Source organism: Oryctolagus cuniculus, chromosome 8 (genome assembly GCF_051225735.1).
Source record: "Oryctolagus cuniculus isolate XC-2025 breed Fujian yellow rabbit chromosome 8, ASM5122573v1, whole genome shotgun sequence".
Taxonomy (NCBI): domain Eukaryota; kingdom Metazoa; phylum Chordata; class Mammalia; order Lagomorpha; family Leporidae; genus Oryctolagus; species Oryctolagus cuniculus.
The window spans coordinates 126,923,846-126,938,093 of NC_142874.1; the positions used below are offsets into that span (position 1 = coordinate 126,923,846).

Genomic DNA, 14,248 nt, shown 5'->3' on the forward strand with positions numbered 1-14,248 from the left:
CACGTGGGAGACCTGGAAGAAGCTCCTGGCTCCTGGCTTCAGATTAGCACAGCTCCAGCCGTTGTGGCCAATTGGGGAGTGAACCCCTCTCTCTCTCCTCTTTCTCTTTCTATCTATCTCTCTGTCTCTGCCTCTCCGCTCTGTAACTCTGACTTTCAAATAAATAAATAAATCTTAAAAAATGTTAATCAATATAATTAGTTGTACATAATTAAGTGATTAATTATAAGAAGTCTTTTTTTGTCTATAAGTCATCAATGGCAAACTTTCTCACCATAGAAAGGTTTTAGGAAAATAACTCCAATAGTGGGGGAGAAATAAAGTCTCCATATTTTTTAAAGGATAAAGTTGAATATCACTCATCTTTCCCTTTAATTTTTTGCAGAAATAAAGACCCTAGTCAATGGATTGCTACTTTTGGTACAACTATAACACCACCTGCAGTGAAACGAAGCTTGGGGAAAATTATCCTTCATGAAAATTATCATAGAGACACGAATGAAAATGACATTGCTTTGGCTCAGCTCACTACCAGAGTTGAGTTTTCAAATATAGTCCAGAGAGTTTGCCTCCCAGATTCATCTATAAAACTGCCACCTAAAACAAGTGTATTTGTCACAGGATTTGGGTCTATTGTGGATGATGGTGAGTAGTTTCAATATAATTTTCTTATCACAAAAATGTCTTGCAATCAAGCAACTGTCTTAGGGAATCCCTCTTCAGTTGTTTCATAACAATAGTGATGACACTTCCAAAATGTGTGGCCCCAGGCAGAATCGAGGGTTGAATATTAAAAAGTAAAGGATCAGGTCTGAATTTTTGAGTTCACATTTGGAGCTGTGGTAAGAAAGGGAAGAGGCTAACAGAGGAAAGAATAGACTTTAGGTGGAAGAAGAGGGCCTAGATACTATGGGACAGCAAGGCAGTACCTGATTACCAATTGTATGCTTCCCCACAAAGACAGAAAGCATAACTTTTCCCTGGTCCAAGGTAACTAATAGAGTACTTAAAATGTAATGTTTTGAGATTTGCTGATTGTTTACAACCCTTGTCTCTTCTGTTGAGGAACAGCGTTTTTTTCTTCACACTGTTTGTTGAACTCTTTTACTTAGTTCAGGGTTAACTTTACAATCAGTAAGTAAAGTGAAAACAGATCTTTGTAAAAATTAAGAGTGGGAATGGGAGACAGAGGAGGAATTGTTGGAGTGTGGGCAGGAGGGAGGTTAGGGTGGGGAGTATCACTATGTTCCTAAATCTGTATGTATGAGATACATGAAACCTGTATGACTTAAATAAAATTAAAATTTAAAAATTGTATACTTCCTGCACATAAAGACTTCTGATCAGCACGTACCTTGCATCCTAATTTGACAGCTTTCTTTTTCCTTCGTTTATTTCAGTCCTTCCTCATTTTGATGAGACTCTATGATAGCCATAAACATGAAACTGGGTTTTGAGTTTTTTGGAGAATTTTTGTCTTGTTTAGTTAAAAAAATCTGCATTTTTTCTCTGTTCCACCATCTTAGGAGTGCTAAAAGACTATTAAGTCTAAGGATCTTCTAAATTTAAGGCCAGAACATTAAGATTCCTAAGTATTAGTTCACTCTGTTCTAGAGAGAGAAATTAATTATGTTAATGAAAATTATATAATTATTAATAATTAAATATTATAAAGAAAATAAAAGGTTTTTAAGGTTCTTTTTTTAAAAAAGATTTTTATTCGCTTATTTGAGAGGTAGAGTTACAGTCAGAGAGAGGAAGAGACAGAGAGAAAGGCCTTCCATCTGCTGATTCATTCCCCACATAGCCACAGTGGCCAGAGTTTGGCCAATCTGAAGCCAGAAGCTAGGAGCCTCTTTGGGTCTCCCATGCAGGTATAGGCACCCAAGGACTTGGGCTATCTTCCACTACTTTCCCAGGCCATAGCAGAGAGCTCGATTTTAAGAGGAATTGCCAAAACACAAACTGGCACCCTCATGAGATGCCAGCACAGCAGGCAGAGGCTTAGCCCACTGTGCCACAACACTGGCCCCTCTTAAAATTTTATCAAAGATATCGGGGAAAAAAAAAAAAAACAGAAAACAAGTGCTAATATATCTAATATAACACTTTTTAGGTGAGAATAACAGAATTCAATTGTAGAGAAAAATTTTTCAAATTCTCCAAGCATATCCAACTTGGCTTTGGGAGCAATCCCTGAAGTTTTGTTTTATTTGTGGCTGTTAGCTGGCTCAAGGCTCCTCAACAATAACTTTTACCTACTTCCCTTCCTGTATTCAGTGGTGTAATGTCCCCCACTCCTAACCCCCAGAACTTTTTGTACTGACATCAGATTGCTTGCACATAAGGGGCATCAATTTTGTTTCCCAAATTACAAAACACCCTAACAACACACTACAAACAGAGCAGAGCAAATATACCTGTTTAACTGGGTCCTGGTTTCTACTTGAAAAACTTCAGGGAAGTCAATGATTTCCATGGCCATGGATCCCTTATATGGAAACTATGACATTTGGGCAAGATCAGGATGATGAACCTCTCAGAATGTACAGAAAAACGTGGACTATCCTCTCATATAAAAAGAAAGAAAAAAGAAAAATAAACACAGACATAGATATGGGTATAGATACAAAGTTCTGCATATAGTTTTCAGAGTACCTTGAAAGATACACAAATATATTCGTGGGGCATGTATATTGCTAATTCCTTCCATATAGACACTTAACAATACAGAAAGTAAAATTAGGTGATAATTTCTGTCAATAAAATAATTGTGTGCTTTTGCCCCGCCTTCATGTCTTAGATATAGTTTCATCATAAAAACACTATTTGTTGGCCAGCGCCGCGGCTCACTAGGCTAATCCTCCGCCTAGCGGCGCCGGCACACCGGGTTCTAGTCCCGGTTGGGGCGCCGGATTCTGTCCCGGTTGCCCCTCTTCCAGGCCAGCTCTCTGCTGTGGCCAGGGAGGGCAGTGGAGGATGGCCCAAGTGCTTGGGCCCTGCACCCCATGGGAGACCAGGAAAAGCACCTGGCTCCTGGCTCCTGCCATCGGATCAGCGCGGTGCACTGGCCGCAGCACGCCGACCGCAGCAGCCATTGGAGGGTGAACCAACGGCAAAGGAAGACCTTTCTCTCTGTCTCTCTCTCTCACTGTCCACTCTGCCTGTCAAAAAAAAATAAATAAATAAAAAATAAAAAAAAAACACTATTTGTTTCTATAATAGGACCTACACAAAATAAACTTCGGCAAGCCAGGGTGGAAACCATAAGCACTGATGTGTGTAATAGAAAAGACGTGTATGATGGCCTGATAACCCCGGGGATGTTATGTGCTGGATTCATGGAAGGAAAAGTAGATGCATGTAAGGTAAGGCCAAAATAAAGGTCAAATTTTCACAAGGAAATTTTCCATGTGCTCTCTCTAAACTCAGCATATATTTTACTAGGGAAAAAGATGACATTTCTTTCACCAAGATCTATGTCTATTGAATAATCATATTGAACGTTGCATGTATGACGAAACAAAAATTAGACACTTTTTATACATCATTTCATTTGAATAATGAGATAAAAGGAGTGCTGTAATTATTTCTATTTCACAAATTAAAAAATTAAAATCTACTGTTCCGTAGTTTTGGTTCCCACAATTACTTTTATGTTCTTTTGTTATTTTCTTAAACAAACTCAGAAACCTCTCCTCTGAACGGCTTGCCACTCCCCTCTGTTACTGTATCAGATCCATGTTGTTTTCTTCACCCAGCCTCCATGCTGCTCCCCTTCATTGCTCTCGTTCTTGGTGGCACTGACAACAGAAACCTGTTTCCTCTCCATCCCATGCCCTGTGACATCAACATCAACCTGTTGAAATGCTGGACTCCGTTCCTAGACCTCATCTCCATTCCCGTATCAGGATTTTACTATGCTCCCTAATCCTCCCTGCCACCTGCTTTTCAAGAATACTCTCCCTATGTTTTAGTCCATCCTACCAACCTTCATTCCCAACACACGCAACATGCGCATACATTCCTTGTGTGAGCCTTCTCTGTCCCCACCACCATCACACTTGGCTTTTATCACCACCCAGTACACCACATTTTTGTTTATCTGTTTTGTTTGGTTTATTTTTTTTTTCACTATTTTTCTTCTAAGTAGAATGTAAGGTCAATGAAGGCAGAGAATTTTTTAAAGCTATATTCTTAATTTCTAAACTCCCAGACCCTAAAACAGTGCCTGGTACAAATATTTGCTGTTGACTGATTGAATAAAATAGGTTCTTTGCTCAACTTCATGGGGACTTATAGACTATTGAGTCTTCTCTGTTCTTATAATTCATTAATCCTGTCCTGCTTAGATGTCATTATTTATTTATTGATAAATCATAACTATATTATATTTATGCATTATTTTGCTATATGTACACAATGTAAAATGATTAATATAAGCTAATTAATATAGCCATCAACTCACTTGCTCAACAATTTCTGTGGTGGTACACTTCACCATTTATATCTTAGTTGCTTTCAAATTTACAACACATTATTATTGATATAGTCATTCTACTCAGCAGTAGATTCCTCCTGTCCAGCCGAAACTTCGTACCATTTGACCAACAACTCCACATTCCACCTTTCCCCTCCTCAACGGCCAAGCCTCTGGTAATCATCACTCTAGTCTCTACTTCGATGTTTTCAACTTTTTTTTAGAATCAACATGTAAGTGAGATCATGTGGTACTGGTCTGTCTGCGCCTGTCTTATCTGATTTAGCATAATGTCCTCTAGATTCATCCATGTTGTCCTAAGTGAGAGAATTTTGTTCTTTTTTTAAGGCTGAATAGTATTTGATTATGTGTATATAAACCACATTTTCTGTATCCATTAAACCAACATTACATTGATTCTATATCTTGGCTATTGTGAATAATGCTACAATGAACATGAGGGTGAATGTCTCCTAAACACTGATTTAGATAACTTCAGATATATTCCCAGAAATTGACCACTAGATCATATGATAGTTGTATTTTTTGGTTTTGAGAAAGTGTCATACTATTTTCTGTAATAACTGATGCATTTTTTCCTCATCTTTACCAACATTTGTCTTTCATCTTTGTGATAAGAGCTATTACAACAAGTTTGAGTTGATGTCTTGTTGCTTCAATTTGCATTCCCCTAATAAATTGGGAATATTGAGCATTTTTTCATGAGCCTATTGATCATTTAATGTCCTCTTTTGAATATTGTCTGTTCATGTTCTTTGCTCATTTTGGGAGGCTGAGATTATTTGTTTTATTGCTATTGTGCCATTTGACTTCTTTAAACGTCATGTATATGATTTTCAAATATGCTTTCCCATTCTATATGTTATCTATTTACTTTGTCATTTACTCTTTTTTGTGCAGAATCTTTTTAGCTTGATGCAATCCCATTGGTTTATTTTGCTTTGCTTGCCTGACCTTTCAAAATCATATCCAAAAAATTCTTTGAACAAATCCATACTGAGGAGATTTTACACTATTTCTGCTGAGAAACTAACCAATAGTCATTCGAGCACTCCATAGAATGTGTTATAGTTCTTTCTGTTGCTGCTTTGTACCCCTTAACCAGCAACTCCTCATTCTTTCTCTCTGAAGTGTTCTCTGCCAAGCGTCTAGTAAGCATCACTCTAGTCTCTACATCTATGAATTAAACTTCTTTAGATGTCACATATAAGGGAGGTCATGTGGTCCTTATCTTTCTTTTTTTAAAAAAATAAATATTTATTTGAAAGTCAGAGTTACAGAGAGAGGGGAGAGAAAGAGAGAGAGAGAACTCTTCCATCCACTGGTTCACGGCGGACATGGCAATAATGGCCAAACTGGGCCTGATCGAAGCCAGGAGCCAGGAGATTTATCTGAGAATCCCACATGGGTGCAGGAGCCCAAACACTTGGGTCATCTTCTGTTGCCTTCCCAGGCCACCAGCAGGAAGCTGGATCTAAAGGGGAACAGCCATGATTCAGACCAGTGCCCATATGGGATGCTGCATTGCAGGCGGCAGCTCTACCTGCTCCGCCACAGCACTGGCCCCAGTCTTTCTATGTCTGGTTTATCTCACTTAGCACAATGTCCTCTAGATTCATTCATATCATCTCAAGTGACAGAATTGGTTTCTGTCCCAGTTGCCCCCCTTCCAGGCCAGCTCTCTGCTGTGGCCAGGGAGGGCAGTGGAGGATGGCCCAAGTGCTTGGGCCCTGCACCCCATGGGAGACCAGGAGAAGCACCTGGCTCCTGCCATCTGATCAGCACGGTGCACTGACCACAGCGCGCCAGCTGCGGCGGCCATTGGAGGGTGAACCAACGGCAAAGGAAGACCTTTCTCTCTGTCACTCTCTCTCACTATCCACTCTGCCTGTCAAAAAAAAAAAAAAAAAAAAAAAGACTGAGTAACATTTGTGGGTAAACCATGTTTTCTTTATCCATTCATCTATTGATGACACTTAGCTAACTGTTATGTTCCTTTGTCTTTGATTTTTTATCACTTGATTATGCAGTGTTTTGTTGAACTTCTTTTTGAGTTGAATTTGACTGGATACCTTTGAATTTCTTATACCTAGATATTCTTATCTTTCCACGGATTTTGGAAATTCTCAGCCATTATTTCCTTAAATATACTTTCTAGGTCCTTTCCTTTCTATTCTCCTTTATAAACTCCAACTGCACTTAAAGTTTGTTCTCTTGATGATGATGCTTAATTCTCATGGGCCTTGTTCGTCCTTTTCCATTGGTGAGTCTTTTTGCTCCTATAACGGGATAACTTCAAATAGCCTATCTTTGAGTTCACTAATTATTTCTTCTGCTGGAAGCTATTGAAGTTTTCTGTTGAATTTTTATATTTCAGGTATTCTTTTTTAATAGATTCCTATTTTATTCTTTCCAATTCTTTGACAAACTTATTTTGTTCATGAATTAATTTCCGCATTTCATTTAATTTTCTATCTATATTTTCTTTTCAAAAATTTTGTAATATATTCATTCATTTGATGGAGTGAGGCAAAGTGAGAGAAAGAGTGAGAGAGATCTCACATTTGCTGATTTGCTCCTCAAATAGCAACAATAGTCCCCAGCTAGTGCCAAATCAGGGAACCAGGAACTCGATCCAGGTCTCTCATGTGAGTCACAGGAATCCACTTACTTGAGCTATCACTGCTGCTTCCTAGGGTCTGCATTGGCAGGAGGCAGGAATCAGGAGCCAGAACTCAGCATCAAACCCAGGCACTCTGTTAACAAATGTGGACATTTTAACCACTAGGCCAAATGCTTGCCCCGTATTCATATTTTATAGTTCTCAGGACTTCTTTACAAGAATTATTCTAAATTATTTGTCAGTCATTTCACAGATATATCCATTTCTTTAGGGTCCATTATTGGAGCTTTCTTAAGTATCCTTTGGTGGTATCATATTTCCCTGAATTTTCATAATCTTGGGTTCTTACATTAGCTCCTACACATTTAAGGAAACAGCCACTTATTCCAGCTTTTGTTCGTCCTCTTTGGTACTTGTAGACCTTTGCTATTTAATCTAGCCTCAGTTTTTGGCTGGACCAGTTGTTAGCAACCCCAGACAGATAGATTCTGTCATGTTCCTTATTGGACAAGGCTGTTGTCCATACTCTGGAGTAAAGTGGAACTGCCAGCTGTGCTCCATGGTCTGTTTAGACCACTGGTTGGAGACCAGTGTGTGGAATAGTGGACATATGGGCACCAGCTCCTTTCCAGCTGCTCCTCTTCCAATCCAGCTTCCTGCTGATGGCCTAGGAAAGGCAGCAGAAGACAGCCCAAGTGCTTTGGTCCCTGCACCCATGTAGGAGACCTGGAAGAAGCTCCTGGCTCCTGGCTCTGGCCAGGTCCAGTGCTGGTCATTGCAGCTGTCTAAGGATTGAACCAGTGAATGGAAAAACTCTCTCTCTCTCTCTCTCTCTCTCTCTCTCTCTTTCTCTTTGCAGTGGTAAGCAAAGTAGCAAAGTTTCTTGGGGTAGGGCATCCATCAGAATGGAAGGGACAAAGAGAAAGCGCCCAGTCACTCAGGCTGTGGGAAAGCAAGGTTACATGGTTAAATGGAGAAAATAGAGCTGGCAGGCCTGGCAGGCTGCTCAGCAGAAAGCTAAGAGCTGAGAGCGTGGTCTTTGTTCAGACTGGGATTTTTAAGGAAAAGGGTCTAATTCTTCCCACTGTTTCTCCCTTCTCCCCCTTCTCCTGCAGGACAAAGGGTTTGCTGAGTGTAAATTGGGGAAATTCCTCCAGGGGTTTTACTACCCAGTGCTATCCGACTGGATAGCCTGCCTGGCATGGGGCAGATAGAGCTTCCCCTAGGGTGCCTGCCTTGGAGAAAGGTTGTGAAAGTTTTATCGCACCATGTTATCATGCCAGGTAACCAATTTGGTGCTGGGAGAGGATTGTCCTGGGGAGCATCCCTTGGGGAATGGGCTGAGCCACCTGGAAATTTATCAGGGTCTGGGCAGGACTTTGAGGATAAAATACCGAGCTACTTCCAAGGTGAGCTTCTGCAGATGCTGTTTTCATCAGGTTCCTCTCACATACATAGGCCAATTTCTAACTTCCTACCTAACATCCCCCCCCCCCAAGAGAAAATATCCGTAATCTTATGGGGGATAGAATGGATGAAGATCCATCTTACAGAAGCTGACAAATGGGCATAGAGCTGGATATATATTTTTCTCTTGCTATCTGTCCTATGGCATTTGAGGGTGGCCTCGGAAAACATTGTCCTGCTCGCTCTAGAGGACTGGTCGTCTTGTCTGATGGGGTAGGCTGGAAGCCCTGACCTAGAAGCATCTGGAGCTAGATGGCTTGTCTTCTGTTAGAGAAAAAAAAAGACATTAAAACACAATAGTGTACAGAGATGCAGAAAGAATGTGCACACTATGTCGCCAAGGAGAGGCAATGACCAGAATTTTATACCAGATTCAAGACCAGATACTTTATCCTTGTCTGACTTGGTCTTGGAGTTGCCTGGCCCCATCTAAGAAAGTATCACCATGATTGTGTACCCATCTACTTTGACCCAAAAACATTTTTGGGGGCACTTTCTTGGGCAGTATTTAGCAGGCATAGGGTCTGCCTGTAATAAAGCTTTTATAAAATACATATCACTGGTTGTCCTCTGCTGTAAGGCAGAGCTATTGACTAAACTCTGTACTCGTCTCTAATCAGGTGGTGCTGTAGATTATTTTCACTGGCTGGCAAATACTGCAGTTGGGTTCTGTCACTGGGCAGGGTTATGTGCTCAGCTCCAAGATTGAGCAAGGCTCTGGGATTACTCTCAATCAATTAAGGTATGCAGGGGTCAGAGCTGTGTTCCACAGATTTATGAGGTCATGGGCTTGCCTCCCATCCTAAGGTAGCCTCAAGCAGAGCCCTGAGGCTTAGTGGAATAATGGTTCAGATGCTAGGACAGGGAGAGGCCAGATGCTCCCCTCAGCAAATATTCATTGACCTGTTCTTGCCTCCTGGCTTAGCAAAGGCTTAAGGAGAGCACCAGGGCTGGATAGGGAGGCTAGCCAGGGAATTAGGCCTGGGAAAACCAAAGACCGTATTTCCTGCAGAGTAATGTTAGTGGTTAACCTTCCTGGTTGTTGCTTCTGCTGCCTGGAATGCTGAGCCACCACCAAGATCTGTGCCAATTAACAGGGGCCCCACCTCTTATTCTTTTATTCTAACTGACTCCAGGTAGCCCAACCCTGCCAATCTCTGATGTTTCCCATGAAATGAGACAAGAGAGCACCTGCTATGAAAAATCCCAGAATGATGAGGAAGCTGAATGTCCATCTCTAACTCTCTCCTTCCTCTGTGAAAAACCACAGTCTCACAGAATCCTCTGTGTGCAGTGCTGTATTAGTTTGGGAAAGACAACATGGCCAGAGTCTTCTTGTACAGTTATTCTCAGTTCCACAGTCCAAGAGAATGTCACAGCTTCAGTCACAAGTAATGGGATATTTGCGAGTGTTTGTGGGGAGAATGGACCTGGACAGAACTGAATAATTATGCTCCTCTTCCATCTAGCCCATGACACTGTTGCCATCAGTTTTAGCACATTATTGCTTATACCCCCAGCTCACTTGTTGCTTTCTCTTTCCAATGGTTCTGTCTGACAAAGTGCCAAACCTGGGAAAAACTCTCTGCCACTCCACCTGCACCCAAGCTGTAAATTTTTGCGGAGAAAAAATCATCGGAGAACACCACTCATTAATTCCTCCATCCATTTCCATCAGTTTTCTCTTCCCTTACTCCACTAAAATGGTGCTTCCTGAAGTTGCAATGACTCACCACTGACATTTGTGTTTTTAAAATCCAGCAAATGCTTTTTTGGCCTTATTCTTTTTTTAACATTTTTATAGTATTTGATGATGCTTAACACTGCCTTTTCTTAAAATATTATCTTCCCTTGCCTTGTAATGATTTGTATCCCACATCAATGTCTACTTTCTCCCTGGAGAATCTAATTATCTTCCACAGTGTCAGTTACCATCTCTTTGCAGATAATTCCCAAGTTTATGATTTCAGTGCCCAGTTTTCCTCAGAGCTCTGGAATCAAATATCCAAGTCTTATTGAACAACTCCACTTTGGACATTTCAAACACATCTCAGATTTGAAATGCTGCACCTGATTCTTCTCTTATGCCCCTACCCATGCAACCTGATCCTCTTCCTATGTTTTGTACCCATGTGAAGGTTAGCCCCTTTAATTTTATTAAGCAAGCCAGAAGACTAGAAACTTTCTCTCCCTATCCCATATCCAGAAAATTATTGGAAATTACCTTCTTAACTATCCCTTCATCACCGTGTTCCCATTGCCTTCCCCAATCCTGCCGCCTTAGCTTCTGTCTTCTATCCCTTTTTCTTCCCACAGTCAATAACACTACCCATCTTGCTGATTTCCTCATTTTCAGTCTAATGCTCTCTTACGCATTTTCAAGCAAAAGCCAGAATGATTTCTAAGAAGATGCTAATCTAAGCATGTCAAACTCTCAAGTAAAACATTTCAATGGCTTCTTGTGGTCTTAAGATAAAACAAAACAAACAAAAATCCCTCTAAATAAGGCTCCTAGAGCTCTTCATGGAAAAGTCCTTCCCTACCTCTCCAGCTGCATCATATACCACTTGTCCCCCTTGTTCTTCTCTCTCCAGCCCCCTTCCATTTGCAGAACCAGGCATGGACCAAGCTCCTTCATGACCCAGAGTTTTGCCACACCTAGATTGCATCTCATTCCCACTTCAAGCTCTTTGAGTTCAATGATCTTTCACTGTGGTCACCGTTGTGTCCTCAATATTCACAAAAATGCCTGGGTCGCAGTGGGGTGGTGAACCAGTAGATGGAAGATCTCTCTCTCTCTCTCTCTTCTCTCTGTGCAACTCTGACCTTCAAATAAATAAATAAAACTTTTAAAAATGCCTGGGACACATAATAGGAACTCAATACATAGTTAATGGAAGAGTCATAAAAAGGTTAAGGATCTTTTTTTTCTGTTTTTTTTATTTATTAAATATAAATTTCCAAAGTACAGTTTATGGATTACAATGGCTCCCCCCCCCAATAATTTCCCTCCCACTTGCACCCCTCCCATCTCCTGCTCCCTCTCCCATTCCATTCACATCAAGATTCATTTTCAATTATCTTTATATACAGAAGATTGATTTAGTATATATTAAGTAAAGATTTCATCAGTTTGCACCCACACAGAACACAAAGTACAAAACACTGTTTCAGTACTAGTTAGAGCATTACTTCACATTGGACAACACATTAAGGACAGATCCCACATGAGAAGTAAGTACACAGTGACTCCTGTTGCTGACTAAACAATTTGACACTCTTGTTTATGGCATCAGTAATCTCCCAAGGCTCTAGTCATGAGTTGCCAAGGCTATGGAAGCCTTTTGAGTTCACTGACTTTGATCTTATTCCGACAGGGTCATAGTCAGAGTGGAAGTTCTCTCCTCCCTTCAGAGACAGGTACCTCCTTCTTTGATGGCCCCATTCTTTCCACTGGGATCTCACTTGCAGAGATATTTCATTTAGGTCTTCTTTTTTTTTCCAGAGTGTCTTGGCTTTCCATGCCTTAAATACTCTCATGGGCTCTTTAGCCATATCCGAATGCCTTAGGGGCTGATTCTGAGGCCAGAGTGCTATTTAGGACATCTGCCATTCTATGAGTCTGCTGTGTATCCCGCTTCCCATGATGGATCGTTCTCTCCCTTTTTGATTCTATCAGTTAGTATTACCAGACACTAGTCTTGTTTGTGTGATCCCTTTGACACTTAGACCTATCAGTGTGATCAATTGTGAACTGAAGTTGATCACTTGGACTAGTGAGATGGCATTGGTACATGCCACCTTGATGGGATTGTATTGGAATCCCCTGGCACGATTCTAACTCCACCATTTGGGGCAAGTCCGATTGAGCATGTCCCAAATTGTACATCTCCTCCCTCTCTTATTCCCACTCTTATATTTAAGAGGGATCACTTTTCAGTTAAAATTTAAACACCTAAGAATAATTGTGTGTTAATTACAGAGTTCAAAAAAAGGTTAAGGATCTTAATCAAGTTCACAGTTATTAATACTGCTAGATCTTAAACCCAGGCAGTTTGATTTTTTGAGATCACACTTTTCATCTCTACATTTATAAGTATTTATTTACATTATCTTCATTGTTCCAAAAGAGATTTAAAGTAGTTTATATAAAATTCATCAGGAAAACAAAATTAGAAGTAGACAACTAAAAGAAAAGCAGATCAAGAGTATACCCATGGGGCAAGCATTGCAGTGCAGTGGGTCAAGCCACTGCTTGGGATGTCTGCATCTCACATGGAAGAGATAATTCAAGTCTCAGCTACTTTGGGGCCAGTGTTATGGTGCAGCAGGTTAAGCCACCACCAGGGACAGCAACGTCCCATATGAGCCCAGGTTCAAGTCTCCTCTTCGGATCCAGCTCCCTGATAATGTGCCTGGGAAAACGGAGGAGGATGGCCCATGTACTTGGGCCTCTGCAACTCACATGGGATACCAGAATGAAATTCTAGGCTCCTGGCTTCCGTCTGTCTCAGCCCTGGCTATTGTGGCCAATTCTCTCTCTCTCTTTCTCTCTTTCTTTCTCTCTCTCTCTCTCTCTGTGTGTGTATGTGTGTTTGTGTGTGATCTCTCTCTCACTGACTCTTCCTTTTTCTCTGTAACTCTGTCTTTCAAACAAATAAAATAAATCTTTTCTAAAAATTTAGCATGACATTTTAACTTGATTGAGAGACCAAAATATACTCTACTTATTGTCAGGCTTTGTGATCTATGTATCAGTTTCTAATTTTTTCTGTGGAAGATAGATGATTACAATAACCTTCCTACTGAACTGGATTAGAGTTAATGATATCAAATTTTTATTTGTTTTTATTTTTCAGGGTGATTCTGGTGGACCTCTGGTTTATGATAATCATGACATCTGGTATATTGTGGGTATAGTAAGTTGGGGACAGTCATGTGCTCTTCCCAAAAAACCTGGAGTCTACACAAGAGTGACTAAGTACAGAGATTGGATTGCCTCAAAGACTGGTATCTAGTGTGAATTGTCTGTGAATTCTGGATGCAGGGCATATGGAGTGGAAATACCTGCATCTTGTGTATTTTTATTTATGTTCATTTGGTTTTGATCAGTGTTTTTGCTAGATGTCAAGAACCTTTTTGGACCTGGACCAGACTAATATGAGGTAGCCTTTGTGTCCATATGACCAAACTGTCTCTCCCACAAGGGAAAACGACACAGCAAATTTCACTCAAATTTCTCCTCACTCACAAGGGGAGTTGTTTGTGATACTTCTTAGTAAGATGAGTATTGAAAAATGGCTTCCCTCAATGAAGAGAAGGAACAACATTTTCCACGGGATATGAAGAACTGCCAGGAATGCCAAAATTATACCTCATATAATACCTGAAGCTACTTGGGATCCTTTTAGAAAAATTACCAAACAGCAGTCTTCCCTGAGAATTCAGGTATTCAACTTTCTAGAACCAATGAATGGACATTCAGTGGCTCGAATGGAGGATCATATCCTTTGCAATATAACTTGAATTGTACCCTGGGTAACCATACAAAGCATTAGCATTAACCACAAGAGGTGCCATTTTAAAAGTATTTAAATATAATTGAACTTGTCATTACCACTATGTCTTACATCCAAGCACTAACTTCGGGAAGTATG

The 14,248-nt window shown here is 40.5% G+C and overlaps 1 protein-coding gene across 1 annotated transcript in view; it reads left to right on the plus strand.

Annotated features, from left to right (window-relative positions):
* LOC103350787 (transmembrane serine protease 11F) overlaps positions 1 to 13,746 on the plus strand; it is an 81,368-nt gene extending 67,622 nt beyond the window's left edge. The window contains exons 9-11 of the mRNA XM_008267796.5: positions 386 to 645; positions 3,226 to 3,368; positions 13,451 to 13,746. Of these exons, the coding sequence (XP_008266018.1) occupies positions 386 to 645; positions 3,226 to 3,368; positions 13,451 to 13,609 (562 nt within the window). The 3' untranslated portion in view covers positions 13,610 to 13,746. The remainder of the gene's footprint in view (positions 1 to 385; positions 646 to 3,225; positions 3,369 to 13,450) is intronic.
* Positions 13,747 to 14,248: the final 502 nt, after the last annotated feature.